Genomic DNA, 25462 nt, shown 5'->3' with positions numbered 1-25462 from the left:
AGTAGCTGTGATGCATTCGGTAGATCATTGATGTAGATGAGAAAGAGGAGTGGTCCAAGGACACTTCCTTGTGGGACTCTTACTGTGATTGGTCGTGTGGAAAAGTTTGCACCATTTGCATACACGTATTGGCTTCTGTTACTCAGGTATGAGTTTAGATAGTTAAGGGAATGGCCTTTTATACCATAGTGTGTTAATTTAGTGTGCAGTAGTTTATGGTCGACTGTATCAAAAGCTTTACGTAAGTCAATGAAAATTCCCAGTGGGACTTCTTTCTTCTCGAGAGCGGTATATATTAGCTTCAGCATGTGTAAAATAGCATCATTTGTGCTTTTATTATTCCTGAATCCAAACTGACAGGGATTTAGTATGTTGTATGAGATGAGGTAGGAATAAATCCATCTATGAATTATTTTTTCAAAGATTTTAGAGAGTAGTGGTAAGTTAGAAATTGGTCTATAGTTATTCAAGTCGGCTTGATCACCTCCTTTGTGGATCAGGGTGACCCTCACTATTTTGAGAACTGCTGGGAAGGTGGAGGATTCAATGGATTTGTTAAAGAGTGTTGCAATAACTGATGACAATACTTGTAAAGCTTTTTTGTATATTAAAGCAGGCAAGTTGTTTATGTCTCCTGCCTTGTTCTTAAGGGTGTTGATGATGAGCAAGACCTCTGTTGGGTTGGTTGGAGCTTGGAATAGTGTATGTGGGTAGGTGCCCGTGATAGTCTGATGGACGGGTGTTTGAGCTTGGGATTTTGCTTGCTACATTCTTTCCTATGGTGGAGAAGAAAACATTGAGTCTGTTTGCTGTTTCAGTTGGTGGGCGTAGGGGTTCGTCTGATTTTGTTAATTTGATTGTTTTGTTTTTGGATATCCCTTTAGTTACTAGAATTTCAGATAGGGTTTTCCAGATCTCTTTTATATCATGTTTTGTAATCTGTTTTCATAATACAATTTTTTAGACCTTGTGATCAGGCTGGTAAGATCTGACGAGTAGTGTTTAGACTGGTCTCTAGTTATTTGACCCATTCTGTACTGTTTTTCATATTGGTGCTTTGTGTTAATGGATTTGAGGATGGTGGGTGTTAGCCAGGGACTATTTAGTCTCTTTGTTGTGAGCTGTTTAGTTTTTTTTTTAGGGCAATGCTTATTATAGAGGTAGTGGGTTCTATTTATAAAATTATTAATACATTCATTAGTGTCTGTATATGTTTCAAGCTCATGATGCCAGTCGATATTATTCATAGCTGCTATAAAGTTATTTACAGCTGTTTCATTATGCAGTCTGAAGGTAACTTTAGTAGTGTCTTGGGGCAGTTTACCTAGGTTGGTTATGAGAAAGGTAGGGTAGTGGTCTGTGGTATACAAGCATATTTAGCTTGAAGCCACTAGGATGTATTATCAATTGATGAGCCTGGGAGTGTTGAAACTAATTAGATGCAACACTCAGAAATTATCGTAAGAAACACAGTGCATCAGTTTTCCGAATTTCTTCCATAAGAGAAACAAATGGGATGTACATAGGCCCAGAATCACTCCAACACATTCTCTAACACTGACCAAAGTTTAGTAAGAAAGTTCGTCAGTTAGTAATAAAGGTAAATTTTATTTATTCACTCGGAATATAATGTGAAAATTTTTACAATTTTCTCTACTGCACACAGAAGTTTTGATAACATAAAAATACATTGTGAGTTAAGTTAGAATAAACCAGTAAATTCTAACATTGTGAGTTAAGTTAGAATAAACCAGTAAATTCTAACATTGTGAGTTAAGTTAGAACAAACCAGTAAATTCTAACATTGTGATTTAAGTTAGGATAAACCAGTAAATTCTAACATTGTGATGTAAGTTAGGATAAACCAGTAATGTCAAACATAGTGGTTTAAGTTATTATAAACCAGTAAAGTCAAACATTGTGATTTACTTAAGAACAGAAACAACATTCTCCAGTTACTACACACAAACTAATTTTATTAATAAAAGTGACACATTAAAATTTACACTAATTAAACTCATGGCGAAATTTCCTCTTAGGAAAACACATGAGCATTAAGAGTTTCAAGCCGATCAGAAGACACATTCTTCAGCTATTACACAGAATCCAACAAAATTTACACCCAGGATATTTATACCTAAATTAAGTTTTCATCCATTTCATACAATGCATCAGAAATTATTATATATATTCATGTTAAAAAAAATCATCAGGGGGAAAAACGCTAAACCTGTATTGGTCATACAGTGCCTACAGCATCAAGGTCTCCACCAGCATCAAGGTCTCCATCAGCATCAAGGTCTCCACAAGTATCAAGGTCTCCACCAGCATCAAGGTCTCCACCAGCATCAAGGTCTCCACCAGCATCAAGGTCTCCATCAGCATCAAGGACTCCACCAGCATCAAGGTCTCCAACAGCATCAAGGTCTCCATCAGCATCAAGGTCTCCACCAGCATCAAGGTCTCCATCAGCATCAAGGTCTCCACCAGCATCAAGGCCTCCACCAGCATCAAGGTCTCCACAAGTATCAAGGTCTCCACCAGCATCAAGGTCTCCATCAGCATCAAGGTCTCAACCAGCATCAAGGTCTCCATCAGCATCAAGGTCTCCACCAGCATCAAGGTCTCCACCAGCATCAAGGTCTCCATCAACATCAAGGTCTCCATCAGCATCAAGGTCTCCACAAGTATCAAGATCTCCACCAGTATTAAGGTCTCCATCAGCCTCAAGATCTGCACCAGAATCAAGGTCTCGACCAGCATCAAGGTCTCCACCGAGATCAAGGTCTCCACCAGCCTCAAGATCTGCACCAACATCAAGGTCTGCACCGGCATCAAGGTATCAACCACCAAGGTCTCCACCAGCATCAAGGTCTCTACCAGCAACAAGGTTTACACCAGCATGAAGGTTTCCAGCAACAAGGTCTCAACAAGCATCAAGATCTCAAGCAGCATCAAGGCCTCCACCAGTATCAAGGTCTCCACCAACATCAAGGGCTCCAACAACATCAACATGACATCTCAATAATACAATATTGAAAATAATTCAATACCATATGAAGATAAAGTGTCAAAATGTCAACACATTCCATAAAATATATAAACTTTCTCATAAATCACGTGTTAAAATTTTGAAGTTGATCAGAGAAAACTTTCTCCATTAATCTTAACAGTCATCATAAGGAAAGAAAATCTGGTGATGGCCGATGTAACATTGTGTAGAGGCAACCCTGATGTAACATTGTGTAGAGGCAACCCTGATGTAACATTGTGTAGAGGGAACCCTGATGTAACATTATGTAGAGGCAACCCTGATGTAACATTGTGTAGAGGCAACCCTGATGTAACATTGTGTAGAGGCAACCCTGATGTAACATTGTGTAGAGGCAACCCTGATGTAACATTGTGTAGAGGGAACCCTGATGTAACATTATGTAGAGGCAACCCTGATGTAACATTGTGTAGAGGCAACCCTGATGTAACATTATGTAGAGGCAACCCTGATGTAACATTGTGTAGAGGCAACCCTGATGTAACATTATGTAGAGGCAACCCTGATGTAACATTGTGTAGAGGCAACCCTGATGTAACATTATGTAGAGGCAACCCTGATGTAACATTGTGTAGAGGCAACCCTGATGTAACATTGTGTAGAGGCAACCCTGATGTAACATTGTGTAGAGGCAACCCTGATGTAACATTGTGTAGAGGCAACCCTGATGTAACATTGTGTAGAGGCAACCCTGATGTAACATTGTGTAGAGGCAACCCTGATGTAACATTGTGTAGAGGCAACCCTGATGTAACATTGTGTAGAGGCAACCCTGATGTAACATTGTGTAGAGGCAACCCTGATGTAACATTGTGTAGAGGCAACCCTGATGTAACATTGTGTAGAGGCAACCCTGATGTAACATTGTGTAGAGGCAACCCTGATGTAACATTGTGTAGAGGCAACCCTGATGTAACATTGTGTAGAGGCAACCCTGATGTAACATTGTGTAGAGGCAACCCTGATGTAACATTGTGTAGAGGCAACCCTGATGTAACATTGCCAAGAAGGAACCCTGATGTAACATTGTCAAGAGGGAACCCTGATGTAACATTGCCAAGAAGGAACCCTGATGTAACATTGTCAAGAGGGAACCCTGATGTAACATTGCCAAGAAGGAACCCTGATGTAACATTGTCAAGAGGGAACCCTGATGTAACATTGCCAAGAAGGAACCCTGATGTAACATTGTCAAGAGGGAACCCTGATGTAACATTGCCAAGAAGGAACCCTGATGTAACATTGTCAAGAGGGAACCCTGATGTAACATTGCCAAGAAGGAACCCTGATGTAACATTGTCGAGAGGGAACCCTGATGTAACATTGCCAAGAAGGAATCCTGATGTAACATTGTCAAGAGGGAACCCTGATGTAACATTGCCAAGAGGGAACCCTGATGTAACATTGTGTAGAGGCAACCCTGATGTAACATTGCCAAGAAGGAACCCTGATGTAACATTGTCAAGAGGGAACCCTGATGTAACATTGCCAAGAAGGAACCCTGATGTAACATTGTCAAGAGGGAACCCTGATGTAACATTGCCAAGAAGGAATCCTGATGTAACATTGTCAAGAGGGAACCCTGATGTAACATTGTCAAGAGGGAACCCTGATGTAACATTGCCAAGAAGGAACCCTAATGTAACATTGTCAAGAGGGAACCCTGATGTAACGTTGTCAAGAGGGAATCTTGATGTAACATTGTCAAGAGGGAACCCTGATGTAACATTGTCAAGAGGGAACCCTGATGTAACATTGTGTAGAGGCAACCCTGATGTAACATTGTCAAGAGGGAACCCTGATGTAACATTGTCAAGAGGGAACCCTGATGTAACATTGTCAAGAGGGAACCCTGATGTAACATTGTCAAGAGGGAACCCTGATGTAACATTGTCAAGAGGGAACCCTGATGTAACATTGTTGTTGAGAAATGGTTTACCAGCTAAGGTTGAAGTTTAAATATAGGGGGAACTTAGCTTAATAAGACAGCTATCGCCCACACAGCCGCCCCTGCAGGTGAGGTCTTGAGAAGCTGTCTTAACCACATCGCAACGGGCTGAAATGGAAATGTCTTAATAATAAATTACCCCTAGGGGGTATTATGTCAGCATATTTCATTCACTGATTGCTGACAAAACTTGTGCATGTGGACTCAAAAGTCCGCACCTCACTACCGACTATAGGTTGATTACAAACTCCTTGTGACACAAGAACTGCACAGTCCCTTGTATTACAAGATAATTCGTAACCTACCTTGCTCTTGTAGCATGAGCTATGGTGTTCTTTACACCCTCAACAGGTATCGGTGACTTGATAGAACCTGAAGTGTCCTTGGATGTCCACGTCTTCCATAGTCTAGGAATACGCACATTGGTACACTATGTTCCACAAGGTTTGTCTTTATTGTTCACAATCTTATCACTAAAGAAGCTGATCACACTTCTCTGTAAGGGTTTATTCTGTTTTGCAAGACACTTTGTTCACACTAATGCATGGATCAGTGTTCTTTGTTGGTTATCCTGGCGTCAGTGTGACTCCCAGTAGGATGAAAAGCAATCTGACCTCACAGCCTCCTACGCTGCTGCAATGCCCCTAGAACATAAAGGAAAAGCTGACCTAGTATTTTTTGCTTACTTGCCAAACTTCCACTATAAACCAAAGCAGAATGCTTGAATCTTGCTGTCTTAAGCATAGACAACAATGTCCACTATCTTTACTATGGTAATATAGTAGGAGCAGGATTTTCCTACATTGTCCTAGTAAAAAAAGAGATGGACTGTCTCTCATAACTAAACTATATGCAACATCGGATTCTTGCAAGGAGCGGCGGTCGCTTGACCACGTCACAAACTCATACTGCATCTGGGATCAATTACTTGCTGCAGCAGTAAACAAGATGGTTGCCCCTTCTGAGAGGTCTGGGCCCCTCAGGCCGTAAAGAGGCTGAAAAAGTCTGAAGGGGGCTAATATCCCCCTCCTGGAGAAAATTTCTCCACAATTGTAAAGAGTGAACCCTGATGTAACATTGTCAACAGGCAACCCTGATGTAACATTGTCAAAAGGAAACCTTGATGTAGCATTGTCAAGACCGAACCCTAATGTAACATTGTCAACAGGCAACCATGATGTAACATTGTCAAGAGGGAACCCTGATGCAACATTGTCAAGACAGAACCCTGATGTAACATTGTCAAGAGGGAACCCTGATGTTGCATTGTCAAGAGGCAACCCTGATGTAACATTGTCAAGAGGGAACCCTGATGTAACATTGCCAAGAAGGAACAATGATGTAACATTGACAAGAGGGAACCCTGATGTAACATTTTCAAGAGGCAACCCTGATGTAACATTGTGAAGAAGGAACACTGATGTAAGATTGTCAAGAGAGAACCCTGATGTAACATTATCAAGAGGAAACCCTGATGGAACATTGTCAAGAGGGAACCCTGATGTAACATTCTCAGGAGGGAACCCTGATGTAACAGTGTCAAGAGGGAACCCTGATAAAACATTGTCAAGAGAGAACTCTGATGTAACATTGTGTAGAGGCAACCCTGATGTAACATTGTCAAGAGGGTACCCTGATGTAACGTTGACAAGAGGGAACCTTGACGTAACATTGTCAAAAAGCAACCTTGATGTAATATTGTCAAGAGGGAACCCTGATGTAGCATTGTAAAGAGGCAACCTTGATATAACATTGGCAAGAGGCAACTCTGACGTAACATTGTCAAGAGGGAACCCTAATGGAACATTCTCAAGAGGTAACCCTAATGTAACATTGTCAAGGGGGAACCCTGATGTAACATTGTCAAGAGGCAACACTGATGTAACATTGTCAAGAGGGAACCTTGATGTAACATTGTCAAGAGGGAACCCTGATTTAACATAGTCAAGAGGGAACCCTGATGTAACATTGACAAGAGGGAACCCTGATGTAACATTGTCAAGAGGCAACCCTGATGTAACATTGTAAAGAGGGAACCCTGATGTAACATTGTCAAGAAGGAACCCTGATGTCACATTGTAAAGAGGCAACCTTGATGTAACATTGTCAAGAGGGAACCCTGATGTAACATTGTCAAGAGGGAACCCTGATGTAACATTGTCAAGAGGCAACCCTGATGTAACATTGTCAAGAGGCAACCCTGATGTAACATTGTCAAGAGGGAACCCTGATGTAACATTGTCAAGAGGGAACCCTGATGTAACATTGTCAAGAGGGAACCCTGATGTAACATTGTCAAGAGAGAACCCTGATGTAACATTGTCAAGACGGAACAATGATGTAACATTGTCAATAAGGAACCCTGATGGAACATTGTCAAGAAGGAACCCTGATGGAACATTGTCAAGAAGAAACCCTGATGTAACATCAAGAGGGAGGGACCCTGATGTAGCATTGTCAAGAGGCAACCCTGGTGTAACATTGACAACCCTGATGTAACATTCTCAGAAGGGAACCCTGATGTAACAGTGTCAAGAGGGAACCCTGATGTAACATTGTCAAGAAGGAACCGTGATGTAACATTGTCAAGAGGGAATCTTGATGTAACACTCTCAAGAGGGAACCCTTATGTAACACTGTCAAGAGAGAACCCTAATGTAACATTGACACGAAAGAACCCTGATGTAACATTGTCAAGAGGGAACCTTGATATAACATTGTTAAGATGCAAACTTGATGTAACATTGTCTAGAGGGAACCCTGATGTAACATTGTCAAGAGAGAACCCTGATGTAACACAGTCAAGAGGCAACCCTGATGTAACATTGTGAAGAGGGAACCTTGATGTAACATTCTCAAGAAGGAACCCTGATGTAACATTGTCAAGACTGAACCATGATGTAACATTCTCAAGAAGGAACCTTTATGTAACATTGTCAAGAGGCAACCTTACTGTAACATTGGCAAGACGCAACCCTGATATAACATTGCCAAGAGGGAACCTGGAAGTAACATTGTCAAGAGGGAACCCTGATGTAACATTGTCAAGAGGAAACCCTGATGTAACATTGTCAAGAGGGAACCCTGATGTAACATTCTCAGAAGGGAACCCTGATGTAACAGTGTCAAGAGGGATCCCTGATGTAACGTTGTCAAGAGGGAATCTTGATGTAGTATTGTCAAGAGGGATTTCTGATATAACATTGTCAAGAGGGAACCTTGATGTAACATTGTCAAAAGGCAACCTTGATGTAACATTGTCTAGAAGGAACCCTGATGTACCATTGTCAACAGGGAACACTGATGTAGCATTGTCAAGAGGCAACCCTGATGTAACATTGTGAGGAGGGAACCCTGATGTAACATTGTCAAGAAGGAACCCTGACGTAACATTGTCAAGACGGAACCCTGATGTAACATTGTCAAGAAGGAACCCTGATGTAACATTGTAAATAGGCAATCTTGATGTAACATTGGCAAGAGGCAACCCTGATGTAACCTTGTCAAGAGGGAACCCTGATGTAACATTGTCAAGAGGGAACCCTGATGTAACATTGTCAAGAGGCAACACTGATGTAACATTGTCAAGAGGGAACCTTGATGTAACATTGTCAAAAGTGAACGCTGATTTAACATAGACAAGAGGGAACCCTAATGTAACACTGACAAGAGGGAACCCTGATGTAACATTGTCAAGAGGCAACCCTGATGTAACATTGTCAAGAGGGAACCCTGATGTAACATTGTCAAGAGGGAACCCTGATGTAACATTGTCAAGAGGGAACCCTGATGTAACATTGTCAAGAGGGAACCCTGATGTAACATTGTCAAGAGGCAATCCTGATGTAACATTGTCAACATTGTAACATTGTCAAGAGTGGACCGTGATATAACATTGTCAAGAGGGAACCCTGATGTAACATTGTCAAGAGGGAACCCTGATGTAACATTGTCAATAAGGAACCCTGATGTAACATTGTCAAGAAGGAACCCTGACGTAACATTGTCAAGAAGAAACCCTGATGTAACATTGTCAAGAGGGAACCCTGATGTAACATTGTCAAGAAGGAACCCTGATGAAACATTGTGCAGAGGCAACCCTGGTGCAACATTATCAAGAGGGGAATCAGAGGGAACCAGAGGGAACCAGAGGGAACCCTGATGTAACATTGTCAAGAAGCAACCCTGATGTAAGATTGTCAAGAGGAAACCCTGCTGAAACATTGTCAAGAGAGAACCCTGATGTAACATTGACAAGACGAAACCCTGATGTAACACTGTCAGGAGGGAACCCTGATGTAACATTGTCAATAAGTAACCCTGATGTAACATTGTCAAGACGGAACCCTGATGTAACATTGTCAAGACGGAGCCCTGATGTAACATTGTCAAGAGGGAACCATGATGCAACATTGTCAAGAGGGAACGCTGATGTAACATTGTCAAGAGACAACTCTGATGTAACATTGTCAAGAGGGAACCCTGATGTAACATTGTCAAGAGGGAACCCTGATGTAACATTGTCAAGAGGGAACCCTGATGTAACATTGTCAAGAGGGAACCCTGATGTAACATTGTCAAGAGGGAACCCTGATGTAACATTGTCAAGAGGGAACCCTGATGTAACACTGTCAAGAGGGAACCCTGATGTAACATTGTCAAGAGGGAACCCTGATGTAACATTGTCAAGAGGGAACCCTGATGTAACATTGTCAAGAGGGAACCCTGATGTAACATTGTCAAGAGGAAACCCTGATTGAACATTGTCAAGAGGAAACCCACATGTGCTATAAGTTCCATGAAAGTTCCCCTATATATAAAATACAGCAGCTTTGTTAATTTGAAGTAGATCGAGTTAGTCATTCTCGTGTAATAATTTATATTTTTGGAGAAGGAAAAAAATTCTGTCGTGAATTTTCCGAGAAAAAGACAGTTTATCCTTTTTAAATTTTGAAGACCTCTAAAAACGGGAACTTTAATATTTGCTAATTTTTGTCCCAATTTATATTCAAATTAAAGCATGTTTCAGTCCAAAAAGATAAAAAATGTATTTAAAAAAAAATAACATCTGTTAAAATTTATATAAGGAAAGCTTTAAATTACTTCGGACACAACCGAAAATCAATAAAAATAATTTCCTATCAGGATGGACCAGCGTTCAGAGTTTGAAGATTATCGGAAAAGGAAAATAATTTAATAAAATTGACAGATTATAATTTTCACTGCTGAAGGTGAATGCCAAATTTTATTTTAATAAAACCCATTAACAGTGAAATTCTGATGCCCATCAGAAAAAGAATTCTCCAATAATTAATTCGATTCCGACAATTCCAAGATTTGAATAATTTCAGTAAGATTTCAAATTTATACGTATTGAAGCTACACTTCTGGCGTATCGTTCTTCTTATAGCAAACATCATCTTCATTATTTTAAAGCCAATCAGAAGAAGCATTCTTTAGTTATTGAATAAATTATGTAATATCACAATTACTAGGGATAATCAGATTGAAAGATTAAAGCAAAATAACTCTCCGCGACCTTATTAACATTTTTCCAGGGTTCTTAAGGAGTTATAAACGTAATATAAAGTCCTGAAGCTCAGGAGAGTACATAACTCTAGCTCATAAACTAAATAATGTAGAACTTGGTTATACAGAATGTGACAAGGACTTGGGAGTTATGGAAAATAGGAACCTAATGTCAAGACAGCAATGTCTAAGGTTATGTAATGAGACAAACAGATTACTGGTATTTATTTAAACATGCAGATCATGTTCATCAAGCTGATGTAGTCATGTTAGATGGAGTTGTAATGGTTCAAATGCTAACTGGTCCTTGACATGTAAATATATGTTCCAGAGTGTCAGCAACTCAATGTTCATATCTTGTATTATGGGACAACTTCAGTGAGAAGGTTAGATATTGTATGTTATATTTATAAATTATATATTCTGAAGTCAGAGGGGAAATAAAGTTACATTGGTACAAAGAGCTTGGTACTCTCAACACCTTTCAAAATATATTGAAATCTATAAACATAACGCCCTTCAAGAGAGGTTCCTTGACGCTGGTGAGGGGCTCTTGATCTAGGGAGTTGGATCTGTGCTCCAGTTCCCTGTATTAAGCCTGAATGCCTTTCATCCCCCCCACATGCGCTGTATAATCTTTTGGGTTTAGTGCTCCCCCATGATTATAATAATAATAATAACATAACGAATGCCTTCGCTTTAAATTTAAATATCTTTTGATATTTATGCAAATGTGATCAATGAGTATGTCTATTTTAACAACGTTAATCTTCACCAATAAATTTGGGTTATTACAATACATATTAAATAATTTTCAAATTTGAATTTGGTGTTGGATGAATCTCAATTGGCCTGATGAAGTACGTTTGCCCATACAAGATTATGTTTTTAACCAAAAGTGAGACTTTCTCCTTAGTCGCCTCACCATGAAGAATATAAACTACGAAGGAGAACTTAAAGAAGACAGTTTATAACAACAGATGGAAGGAGATGAGATGACATGATCATGCTAAATTTCTCAGAGGATTAAAAATGTAGATGACCAATAAAGCCGTTACGAAGACTTTTTTTTTTCTTTGATGAGAAAGTGGAATAGACTAAAGGAAGAGGCAAGCACCACATCGTTTCAGGAATAGATAAGATATATCCTTAGAGGCTAATAATCAGTAAAGCTAAGTGACAGGAATTATGAGGCAGCACTAACAGTTGGTGGAACCATAATGTATACTGCCACAATGGGTGAACTACAAGATGCCAAGCGCTATAAATCGACCCTTACAAATACACCTAAGTGAGTGCAACTAAGTAAATATAAACAAAGTAGCCACTAAGACGACCCACGTAGTATGTTATGTCACAATAGGCTGGCGAGGTGAGGCCACGAGCCATGTATCAACACCTAGAAACACATCATGGGTGAGTAAAACTAGGTGAACATATCCACGTCAACAAGCTAGATGACCCATTAAACAAGTTGTGTCACAACAGGTGGGCGAGGCTGGAGGGTTCCCGTCAAGCAGTGCAAGCAATGCATCCTTCATCATACCTGGTGACCTGTGCCCCATCACCTACACCTGGGAGGGAATAAACGTCTCCTGCAACGCCAGTGTGATACCTAGAAAGTTCCTCAAGCTCCGCAGGGCCTCTAACAACGTCACCACCAACACACAGCAGCTCCACATCCTCAAGGACGGTAAGTATTAAAATGCAGCTTTCTTGAACCAGATATGCCTTATCTTGCTATCAGTTTCTGCAAGGCTGTGTGACTTTATACTGGTAAAGGGCTCTTTGTTCAGGGCATCAGAGATACCCTTCACTTTCGTAAATTAAACTCCATTACATACCATTACGCAGATGCAGTCTGACCAGTACATGTTTGGCGCTGCCTCAAGAAAATTTATTAATAACAGTAATTATAATGGTAATAATAATAATAAATTAATAAAAATAATAATATTAGTATTATTATTATTAAAAACAATTCACTGAGATCACAGAATAATAGAGGTTCAGACATGTATGCACAGGGCTCCTGACCAGCAAAATGTGATCAGTTATGAGGGTGTCTTCATAAAATTCAACGTCAGTAAAAAAAATATACAATAGGAACAAGTCAGCCATGTTCTAAATGAAACAAGCTGCGAAGATAACCTAAACAACGTGGATCTGAACCTTTGCCTAGAAAAAAATTAACTCAGGGGCACTTGAGGTCTCCTCAAGAAAAAGGAAGATGTAAGCTAGAAAGAGAGAGACGCTCCCTATACAGGCGAAGACGAAGAATTACAGATCTGCTAAGAGGGGCCGATGTATCTATAATACGAAGGGAGGCACTGGTTAGAGAATTAGCAAATATTGAACTTAAACTTATGGAATTTTACAGGAGACAAGAATTTCAGGAAGAACTAAAAGCCATGAAGGAAATTGATAAAAAAATATTTCTCTTATGCCAAATCTAAGGGTAAAACAACATCCAGTATTGGGTCCCTGCTTAGTCGAGATGGGACATGAACAGATGACAGCAAAGAAATGAGTGATATACTAAAGTTCTATTATAACTCAGTGTTCAGCGAGCCACTGCCCGGACTAAGGGTCGACAACCCAAATGAATTCTTTATGAACGAAGTCCCAATACGACTAAGTTTTTAGTGAGCCGTTAACCAGACAAAGGGTCGACAATCTGTATGAATTCTTTATGACTGAGACCCAAATTCTGGTCATCTCAAAAATCTCCGTGTCTTCTTTTGCAGATGACACCCGAATTGCCATGAGAGTCCTCCATCGAAAACACTGCAACACTGGAAGCGGACATCAACCAAATTTTCAAATGGGCTACTCAAAACAATATGAAGTTCAATGAAGAAAAATTTCAGCTACTCGGACACGGAAAACGTGAGGAAATTAAAACTGTATTATTATGTACAACATATTCTAACCATGAAGGACCAGGGAGTGATAATATCAGAGGATCTCAATTCAAAGACCACAACAATGTATCTACCGCATCTGCTAGAAAAATTATGGGATGGACTATGAGAAACTTCAAAACTAGGAACGCCAATTCTATGATGATTCTCTTCAAATCGCTTGTTCTCTCTAGGCTGGAATACTGCTGTACACTAACGGCCCCCTTCAAGGCTGGCGACATTGCTGACCTGGAGAGTGCAAAAAAAACTTTCACTGCACACATAAGTATGATAAAGCACCTAAATTACTGGGAATAATTGAAGTCCCTTGATATTCCCTGGAACGCAGGCGAAAAAGATACATGATAGTGTACACTTGGAGAATCCTAGAGGGATTCATACCAAACTTGCACACGAAACTCACTCCCTATGAAAACAAAAGACTCGGCAGGAGATGCAACATTCCCCAATGAAAAGCAGGGGCTCCATGAGTACATCGAGAGACAACACAATAAATATCAGGGGTCCACGACTGTTCAGCTGCCTCCCAGCATACATAAGGGGGATTACCAATAGACCTCTGGCTGCCTTCAAGAAGACGCTGTACAGGCACTTACAGTCAGTACCTGACCAGCCAGGCTGTGGTTCATACGTTAGTTTGCGTGCGGCCAGCAGTAACAACCTGGTTGATCAGACACTGATCCACCCACGAGGCCTGGTCTCAGATAATAATAATAATAATAATAATATTATTATTATTGTTAATATTATTATTATTATTCCATTTACAAATAATAATATGATCACTAGAGGTTTTTCACTTCACATGAATATATATATATATATATATATATATATATATATATATATATATATATATATATATATATATATATATATATATATATATATATATATATATATATATACATATATATATATGTCTCATAAACACGCTAGATAACAGGGATATCTTGCTACTCCTACTTACACTTTGGTCACACTTCACAGACACGCACATGCATATATATATATACATACATCTAGGTTTTTCTCCTTTTTCTAAATAGCTCTTGTTCTTCTTTATTTCTTCTATTGTCCATGGGGAAGTGGAAAAGAATCTTTCCTCCGTAAGCCATGCGTGTCGTATGAGGCGACTAAAATGCCGGGAGCAATGGGCTAGAAACCCCTTCTCCTGTAGACATTTACTAAAAAAGAGAAGAAGAAAAACTTTATAAAACTGGGATGCTTAAATGTGCGTGGATGTAGTGCGGATGACAAGAAACAGATGATTGCTGATGTTATGAATGAAAAGAAGTTGGATGTCCTGGCCCTAAGCGAAACAAAGCTGAAGGGGGTAGGAGAGTTTCAGTGGGGGGAAATAAATGGGATTAAATCTGGAGTATCTGAGAGAGTTAGAGCAAAGGAAGGGGTAGCAGTAATGTTAAATGATCAGTTATGGAAGGAGAAAAGAGAATATGAATGAGTAAATTCAAGAATTATGTGGATTAAAGTAAAGGTTGGATGCGAGAAGTGGGTCATAATAAGCGTGTATGCACCTGGAGAAGAGAGGAATGCAGAGGAGAGAGAGAGATTTTGGGAGATGTTAAGTGAATGTATAGGAGCCTTTGAACCAAGTGAGAGAGTAATTGTGGTAGGGGACCTGAATGCTAAAGTAGGAGAAACTTTTAGAGAGGGTGTGGTAGGTAAGTTTGGGGTGCCAGGTGTAAATGATAATGGGAGCCCTTTGATTGAACTTTGTATAGAAAGGGGTTTAGTTATAGGTAATACATATTTTAAGAAAAAGAGGATAAATAAGTATACAAGATATGATGTAGGGCGAAATGACAATAGTTTGTTGGATTATGTATTGGTAGATAAAAGACTGTTGAGTAGACTTCAGGATGTACATGTTTATAGAGGGGCCACAGATATATCAGATCACTTTCTAGTTGTAGCTACACTGAGAGTAAAAGGTAGATGGGATACAAGGAGAATAGAAGCATCAGGGAAGAGAGAGGTGAAGGTTTATAAACTAAAAGAGGAGGCAGTTAGGGTAAGATATAAACAGCTATTGGAGGATAGATGGGCTAATGAGAGCATAGGCAATGGGGTCGAAGAGGTATGGGGTAGGTTTAAAAATGTAGTGTTAGAGTGTTCAGCAGAAGTTTGTGGTTACAGGAAAGTGGGTGCAGGAGGGAAGAGGAGCGATTGGTGGAATGATGATGTAAAGAGAGTAGTAAGGGAGAAAAAGTTAGCATATGAGAAGTTTTTACAAAGTAGAAGTGATGCAAGGAGGGAAGAGTATATGGAGAAAAAGAGAGAGGTTAAGAGACTGGTGAAGCAATGTAAAAAGAGAGCAAATGAGAGAGTGGGTGAGATGTTATCAACAAATTTTGTTGAAAATAAGAAAAAGTTTTGGAGTGAGATTAACAAGTTAAGAAAGCCTAGAGAACAAATGGATTTGTCAGTTAAAAATAGGAGAGGAGAGTTATCAAATGGAGAGTTAGAGGTATTGGGAAGATGGAGGGAATATTTTGAGGAATTGTTAAATGTTGATGAAAATAGGGAAGCTGTGATTTTGTGTATAGGGCAAGGAGGAATAACATCTTGTAGGAGTGAGGAAGAGCCAGTTGTGAGTGTGGGGGAAGTTCGTGAGGCAGTAGGTAAAATGAAAGGGGGTAAGGCAGCCGGGATTGATGGGATAAAGATAGAAATGTTAAAAGCAGGTAGGGATATAGTTTTGGAGTGGTTGGTGCAATTATTTAATAAATGTATGGAAGAGGGTAAGGTACCTAGGGACTGGCAGAGAGCATGCACAGTTCCTTTGTATAAAGGCAAAGGGGATAAAAGAGAGTGCAAAAATTATAGGGGGATAAGTCTGTTGAGTATACCTGGTAAAGTGTATGGTAGAGTTATAATTGAAAGAATTAAGAGTAAGACGGAGAATAGGATAGCAGATGAACAAGGAGGCTTTAGGAAAGGTAGGGGGTGTGTGGACCAGGTGTTTACAGTGAAACATATAAGTGAACAGTATTTAGATAAGGCTAAAGAGGTCTTTGTGGCATTTATGGATATGGAAAAGGCGTATGACAGGGTGGATAGGGGGGCAATGTGGCAGATGTTGCAAGTGTATGGTGTAGGAGGTAGGTTACTGAAAGCAGTGAAGAGTTTTTACGAGGATAGTGAGGCTCAAGTTAGAGTATGTAGGAAAGAGGGGAAATTTTTTCCCAGTAAAAGTAGGCCTTAGACAAGGATGTGTGATGTCACCGTGGTTGTTTAATATATTTATAGATGGGGTTGTAAGAGAAGTAAATGCGAGGGTCTTGGCAAGAGGCGTGGAGTTAAAAGATAAAGAATCACACACAAAGTGGGAGTTGTCACAGCTGCTCTTTGCTGATGACACTGTGCTCTTGGGAGATTCTGAAGAGAAGTTGCAGAGATTGGTGGATGAATTTGGTAGGGTGTGCAAAAGAAGAAAATTGAAAGTGAATACAGGAAAGAGTAAGGTTATGAGGATAACAAAAAGATTAGGTGATGAAAGATTGAATATCAGATTGGAGGGAGAGAGTATGGAGGAGGTGAACGTATTCAGATATTTGGGAGTGGACGTGTCAGCGGATGGGTCTATGAAAGATGAGGTGAATCAAAGAATTGATGAGGGAAAAAGAGTGAGTGGTGCACTTAGGAGTCTGTGGAGACAAAGAACTTTGTCCTTGGAGGCAAAGAGGGGAATGTATGAGAGTATAGTTTTACCAACGCTCTTATATGGGTGATGAATGTTGCAGCGAGGAGAAGGCTGGAGGCAGTGGAGATGTCATGTCTGAGGGCAATGTGTGGTGTGAATATAATGCAGAGAATTCGTAGTTTGGAAGTTAGGAGGAGGTGCGGGATTACCAAAACTGTTGTCCACAGGGCTGAGGAAGGGTTGTTGAGGTGGTTCGGACATGTAGAGAGAATGGAGCGAAACAGAATGACTTCAAGAGTGTATCAGTCTGTAGTGGAAGGAAGGCGGGGTAGGGGTCGGCCTAGGAAAGGTTGGAGGGAGGGGGTAAAGGAGGTTTTGTGTGCGAGGGGCTTGGACTTCCAGCAGGCATGCGTGAGCGTGTTTGATAGGAGTGAATGGAGACAAATGGTTTTTAATACTTGACGTGCTGTTGGAGTGTGAGCAAAGTAACATTTATGAAGGGATTCAGGGAAACCGGCTGGCCGGACTTGAGTCCTGGAGATGGGAAGTGCAGTGCCTGCACTCTGAAGGAGGGGTGTTAATGTTGCAGTTTAAAAACTATAGTGTAAAGCACCCTTCTGGCAAGACAGTGATGGAGTGAATGATGGTGAAAGTTTTTCTGCCTTGGTGGGAATCGGCCAGTGTGATAATAAAAAGTAATATATATATATATATATATATATATATATATATATATATATATATATATATATATATATATATATATATATATATATATATATATATATATATATATATATATATATATATATATATATATATATATATGTATGTATATATATACATATATGTATACATATATGTATACATATATGTATATATATATATACAACATTTTTTTCCGAATCACCAAGTGCTGCACGACACTTCTTTGTACACGGAATCTCTAGGTTCTGCATGACTCTACATTGTATACTGAACCTCCAGGTCCTACATGACTCTACATTGTATACTGAACCTCCAGGTCCTGCATGACTCTATATTGTATACCGAATCTCCAGGTGCTACATGACTCTTAATTGTATACTGAATCTCCAGGTGCTGCATGACGCTTCATTGTATACTTATTTCCCTTGAATATCATAGTAATATGTTTTTTGTTGTGCAGTGTGTGGGATATGTCGCCCCGGGGAGCTACTGGCCATCATGGGGGCATCTGGTGCCGGCAAGACCACCCTTCTTAATGTCCTCACCCACCGCAACAATGACAAGCTGAGAGTCAGCGGCAATATTAACATCAACGGCATTCCAGCCAACTACGACGACATCACCAGCCGCTCTGCTTACGTCCAGCAAGATGACATCTTTGTGGGCACCTTGACTGTGAGAGAGCAGCTCATCTTCCAGGTATGTCTTTTAACCTACTGATCTTGCTAAACAATATTTTAGAAACGTGCTTGAACATTTCATTATTATATACGATAGATCTTCAAGATCGTATCACCACTGTTGAACTCTCTTGAAACTCGCTTACTGCTTTATATTTACCAGTGGATTTTATACTTTGATTGGCAAGCCAAAGTTATTTAAACTTCCTCTTATCTTAATGATGGTTTGACCTAGTCATTGATTTTACAATATTCAGGAGGCTAGTGTGCGAAGGAATCTTTAAATGTTTAGATTTCATTCCTTTGTCAGATCATTCTATTGACGGCTACAGTTTTATTGTTTTCCCCCATATTCATCCTGTTGACAACAGCGACTACACTGTTGTGCACTCACTCTCCATCCCTTTGAAAATAATAATTATGTTATGGTACACTCCACATTCATCATGTAGACGGTAATGGCTACCTTATTGTGTACGTTATATCCATCACACAGACGATAAAGGCTTGTTTAATGTGTACCCCATAATATATTAGTTGCTATCCCTGTAACATCTAGTGTGTTATGGATGGTAGGTGTAAATAGTAGTGGCTAGTTTACTGTGGCTTAAGTATGGCGCAGACGACAAGGATATGAAGTCTATTCTGGTGCTAAAATAAGAGCGACATACATTATGTGCCCCATATCCATCCAGTGGACGGTAGTGGCTAGTTTACTGTGCACCCCATATCCATCCAATGGACGGTAGTGGCTAGTTTATTGTGCACCCCATATCCATCCTGTCGGTCGTACTGGTTAGCTTATTGTGTACCCCATTTTACGCTTTAGACTGTAGTAGCTAGTTAATTGTGCATCTTAAACATATTCTGTAGACGTTAGTGGCTAGTTTTTATATATGCCATCTCCATCCTCTTAACGGCAGTAGCTAGTTTATCCATCATGTGGGTTATAATGAGTCGTTTATTGTGTATCCCATATCCATCTTGTGGGTGGTAGCGGAGAGTTTGTTGTGGCTTGGTGTGGATGGTAACGAAAAATTTATTGAGTACCAGCATAGCCATACTGCAAACGGAAGCTGTTGCATTATTGTGTCTTCTATATCCATTCTATAGAGTCTACAGGACAGATATGAGTTGTACAGTAAATTAGCCACTACCGTCATCAGAATGAATACGGGGAAAACATTTGTCTCCTTGGTTCCACGGGATGGAAGCGGGATCAACAAAAATGTAGAGGCAGCCGTGTATATTGTAGACTTAGGCGACTTCATTTTATTGTACTCACATCTATCTTATGGAAACTACAGGCAAGTTTATTATGTTCCAATATGCATTCCATTGACGGAAGAGTCTTCCGTATTGTGCACTAGAATTCTGTTCTGTTCTATCAAGTATTTAGTAGCGGCGACATTACTGTGTATCTTACAGCTATAATGTGGACGGTAGTGGCTACTTTACTGTGCGGCCCTTAATTAATTGTTCTGTGAACTGTGCCATCCAATTTGTGCACCCTGTGATCGGTCTAGCTAACTTATTTTGTACCCAAAGGACTATGATAGCTAATATATTGTGACATCCTGCTAGTTTAATATGCAGGTAGTAGTTCTATTTAGGTCATATTTAAAAGTCTGTCATAACTTTATAATCAAGAGACAAATAATACTGTGAATTTGAAAATATTTTTACAATTCTTTCTATTCTAATTCTCTATCAGAATGATATCAGTGACTAATATTTTGGTACTTTCTGAGGCTGTGTTGCGTATGGATCGCCACTTGTTGTATAAGGAGAGACTAAGACGTGTGAACCAAGTCATAATGGAGGTGAGACGTTTGAATATGTTGATATTTGATACAAAAAGCAGTATGCTGATAAAAAGTATAATTGCATCACATTATGTGATCACTTCAGCTAAAGAACTTCGTTTAAAGACCTTTTTCTAAATAATCCGGCTATGTTTTATGGCCTATTGAACTTTAGTGGCCATATCACATGGTTTCTAGTACTAAATTGGCCATGTAATATGGTTTCTAGTTCTGAAGTGGCCATATCACATGGCCTCTTAAACTAAAGTGGCTTGGTAGGTATTTCCAACTAAAAAGACAAATTCAAACGGTAGGAGTGTTACACAAACGTTACCTGATCTCATACGGCCTCTTGAAATTAAGTGTTGGCGTTACATTTACTCTTCAGCTAAAGTGGTCATATTACTTTATATAATGCAAGTGTGCTCCCTCTCTGTTATTTTTATTATTATTATTTTTTAATGTTATTGTGAAATTCTGAAGATATTTACAATTACTATGTTGGTGTTTTGTAGCACATTACAACTTCTCATTATAACATCATCAAACATTCTTCTTCTAATGCTGTTTTGGGGTCTTCTTAACTTTAATTCTTAAGGTAATCTGTTAACTATCGTTAGGTAAATCTGAAGGAGGGGTGTTAATGTTGCAGTTTAAAAACTGTAGTGTAGAGCACCCTTCTGGCAAGACAGTGATGGAGTGAATGATGGTGAAAGTTTTTCTTTTTCGGGCCACCCTGCCTTGGTGGGAGTCGGCCAGTGTGATAATAATAATGTGATAATTGTTATTTTACACTGCTCTTATTCTTTCAATGATAATTTAGTATGTTAGGTCTGTTTTCTTGCTAAAAAAAAAAACAAAGAGGTAAACAAATACTGAAAAGACAGTTAGTTTGACGTCTTTATTATGTGCTCCATACCCATCCTATGGGCGGCAGGCAAAGGATTGCAGAGGTACTCAGTGGGTCCAGGAACTGGACCGCCCCAAACTTTTGATAGATGAACAAGTTACAAAGAACTATTTACACGTTTGTATCGGATCACAAGCGTAATGAGTTATTTATGGAAAAACATTGATTAGGTCACACACACACACACACACACACACACACACACACACACACACACACACACACACACACACACACACACACACACACACACACACACATACACACACGAACATTAACTATATTTTGAAGTACAGATCTTCAGGTAATGTGTTTGGTGTGCATGTTCGTTGGTATAATTTATGTTTGAGATAGCCAGTCCGTAGTCAGATACTGACTCAGAAAATCCTTTATTTTCTAGCTTGGTCTCACTAAATGTGAGAACACACTCATCGGTGTCCCGGGAAAGAACAAGAGTATATCTGGCGGAGAGATGAAGAGGCTGAGTTTTGCCTGTGAGGTGCGTAACTCTAGTTTATTGTCCGAGTTAGTTGGTTAGTTAGGTTTGAATCCTGTTAACTCCATGTGGAATATTTTACTGTACACACCGGTCAAGAATACTTTACTCTATAAAACTGATCTCTTAAACTTGTAACTTTACGTATCTGTACAGGTACTGACGAATCCTTCACTGATGTTCTGTGATGAACCCACGTCGGGTCTAGACTCCTTCATGGCTCAGAACGTTGTGGCTATGATGAAGAGCATGGCTGAAAGGGGTAAGACTATCATCTTCACTATACATCAACCCAGCTCGGAGGTCTACGCTATGTTTGATCGGGTTCTACTCATGGCAGAAGGACGGGTAGCTTTCCTAGGCACCACTGATGAGGCTTTAAGATTTTTCAGCAAGTAAGATGATATCTAATGGCATTTTGTTCGTAAGAAATAGAAAACTTAATATTTTCATCTCATTAATGTTTAAAAACTCATCATATACCTCCAAATCATTGTGTTCTGCCAGTTAGGTAAAGAACAGTGTCTGCCAGACAAGGACCTTCATCACATAATAACCTGTGACAGGTAAAGAACATTAAAATAAAGATATGCTGCAGTAGGTCTAGTGGGCCATAACAGGAACGTGCTGCTAACACCCACTCACACCCGCTCACGTATCCGTCCTTCCTACATTTTAAGCTACCCAAAGTTATTACCTCGATGACGTTCTGTATGAGTTTGTTCCACTCATCTAGCAGCCAAATGCCGAAACAGTACTTTAACATATCCTTTCTAAAATTAAACTTGTCCAACCTGAATTCACTGCAGAGATTACTGTCTTAGTAGACATTTTCAACTGGCTATTCATATCCCTTTTATTCATTTTAGTTTTCCAATTATTGAGGCCAAAGAAGTCTCTCCTAATTCATTGAAAAACTTCATAATCTTTTTCTGTATATTTTGCAGCACATTTATGTCCATTCTGTAAAACACAGACCAAAACAGAGCAGCACAACACACGGCTTTAACAAAGACATGTTAATTAAAAGTTTAAATTTAGGACTTCTAATTTATATATCTTCATTTGAAGCCAAGAACTCTATAACCGTTAAAGGGAACATAAATGCACTGTATGTTCACTATGACTCACGAAATCGTAATAACATTGAGCTGGAATTTTCCCAGTTTTATCTCATACACACACACACACATAGAGAGGGAGCAGATATGTTGTGCGTGCCACTTACTACAATCTTCAACACATCCCTGGAAACTGGGCAACTACCTGAGGTATGGAAGACGGCAAATGTAGTTCCCATTTTTAAAAAAGGAGACAGAAAAGAGGCACTAAACTATAGACCTGTGTCACTGACGTGTATAGTATGCAAAGTTATGGAGAAGATTATCAGGAGGAGAGTGGTGGAGCACCTGAAATGGAACAAGAGTATAAACGCCAACCAGCACGGATTCATGGAAGGCAAATCCTGTGTCACAAACCTTCTGGAGTATTATGATAAAGTAACAGAAGTAAGACACGAGAGAGAGGGGTGGGTTGATTGCATCTTCTTGGACTGCAAGAAGTCCTTTGACACAGTTCCTCACAAGAGATTAGTGCAGAAGATAGAGGATCAGGCACATATAACAGGAAGGGCACTGCAATGGATCATAGAATACCTGACAGGGAGGCAACAACGAGTCATGGTACGTGATGAGGTATCACAGTGGGCACCTGTGACGAGCGGGGTCCCACAGGGGTCGGTCCTAGGACCAGTGCTATTTTTGGTATATGTGAACGACATGATGGAAGGGTTAGATTCAGAAGTGTCCCTGTTCGCAGATGATGTGAAGCTAATGAGGAGAATTAAATCAGATGAAGATCAAGCAGGACTTCAACGAGACCTGGACAGACTGGACACCTGGTCCAGCAACTGGCTTCTCAAATTTAACCTCGCCAAATGCAAAGTCATGAAGATCGGGGAAGAGCACAGAAGACCACAGACGGAGTATAGGCTAGGTGGCCAAAGACTGCAAACCTCGTTCAAGGAGAAAGATCTTGGGGTGAGTATAACACCGAGCATGTCTCCGGAAGCACACATCAACCAGATAACTGCTGCAGCATATGGGCGCCTGGCAAACCTGAGAACAGCGTTCCGATATCTTAGCAAGGAATCGTTCAGGACACCGTACACCGTGTACGTTAGGCCCATACTGGAGTATGCAGCACCTGTTTGGAATCCGCACTTGATCAAGCACGTCAAGAAATGAGAGAAAGTGCAAAGGTTTGCGACAAGGTTAGTTCCAGAGCTTAGGGGAATGTCCTATGAAGAAAGGTTAAGGGAAATCGACCTGACGACCCTGGAGGACAGGAAGGTCATAGAAGACATGATAACGACATAAAATACTGTGCGGAATAGACAAGGTGGACAAAGACAGGATGTTCCAGGGAGGGGACACAGAAACAAGGGGCCACAATTGGAAGTTGAAGACTCAGACGAGTCAAAGGGATGTTAGGAAGAATTTCTTCAGTCATAGAGTTGTCAGGCAGTGGAAAAGCCTAGAAAGTGACGTAGTGGAGGCAGGAACCTTAAGACGAGGTTTGATAAAGCTCATGGATCAGGGAGAGAGAGGACCCAGTAGCAACCAGTGAAGAGGCGGGGCCAGGAGCTAAGACTCGACCCCTGCAACCACAAATAGGTGAGTAGGTGAGTACACACACACACACACACACACACACACACACACACACACACACACACACACACACACACACACACACACACACACACACACACACACACACACACACACACACACACACACACACACACACACACGCACACACACACACACACACACACACACAAACACACACACACACACACACAAGAGATTAGTGCTAAAACTGGAGGACCAAGCAGGGATAACAGGGAAGGCACTACAATGGATCGGGGAATACTTGTCAGGAAGACAGCAGCGAGTCATGGTGCGTGGCGAGGTGTCAGAGTGGGCACCTGTGACCAGCGGGGTCCCACAGGGGTCAGTCCTAGGACCAATGCTGTTTCTAGTATTTGTGAACGACATGACGGAAGGAATAGACTCCGAAGTGTCCCTGTTTGCAGATGACGCGAAGTTGATGAGAAGATTTCATTCGATCGAAGACCAGGCAGAACTACAAAGGGATCTGGACAGGCTGCAGACCTGGTCCAGCAATTGGCTCCTGGAGTTCAACCCCACCAAGCGCAAAGTCATGAAGACTGGGGAAGGGCAAAGAAGACCGCAGACGGAATACAGTCTATGGGGCCAGAGACTACAAACCTCACTCAAGGAAAAAGATCTTGGGGTGAGTATAACACCAGGCACATTTCCTGAAGCACATATCAACCAAATAACTGCTGCAGCATATGTGCGCCTAGCAAACATCAGAACAGTATTCCGACATCTTAATAAGGAATCGTTCAGGACCCTGTACACCGTGTACGTTAGGCCCATATTGGAGTATGCGGCACCAGTTTGGAACCCACACCTAGCCAAGCACGTAAAGAAACTAGAGAAAGTGCAAAGGTTTACAACAAGACTAGTCCCAGAGACGAGAGGTATGTCCTACGAGGAGAGGTTAAGGGAAATCAACCTGACGACACTGGAGGACAGGAGAGATAGGGAAGACATGATAACAACATACAAAATACTGAGAGGAATTGACAAGGTGGGCAAAGACAGGATGTTCCAGAGATGGGACACAGCAACAAGGGGACACAGTTGGAA

At 40.4% G+C, this 25462-nt stretch overlaps 1 protein-coding gene across 1 annotated transcript in view; it reads left to right on the top strand.

Moving 5' to 3' along the window:
• The first annotated feature begins 9076 nt into the window (after nucleotides 1-9076).
• Nucleotides 9077-25462, top strand: part of LOC128688796 (protein white-like) — a 91090-nt gene continuing 74704 nt past the window's right edge. Inside the window, exons 1-6 of the mRNA XM_070085660.1 lie at nucleotides 9077-9730; nucleotides 12018-12222; nucleotides 18289-18527; nucleotides 20260-20331; nucleotides 21624-21722; nucleotides 21876-22114. Of these exons, the coding sequence (XP_069941761.1) occupies nucleotides 9077-9730; nucleotides 12018-12222; nucleotides 18289-18527; nucleotides 20260-20331; nucleotides 21624-21722; nucleotides 21876-22114 (1508 nt within the window). The remainder of the gene's footprint in view (nucleotides 9731-12017; nucleotides 12223-18288; nucleotides 18528-20259; nucleotides 20332-21623; nucleotides 21723-21875; nucleotides 22115-25462) is intronic.

Source organism: Cherax quadricarinatus, chromosome 16 (genome assembly GCF_038502225.1).
Source record: "Cherax quadricarinatus isolate ZL_2023a chromosome 16, ASM3850222v1, whole genome shotgun sequence".
NCBI lineage: Eukaryota > Metazoa > Arthropoda > Malacostraca > Decapoda > Parastacidae > Cherax > Cherax quadricarinatus.
This window is presented reverse-complemented; position numbering and strand designations above follow the sequence as displayed.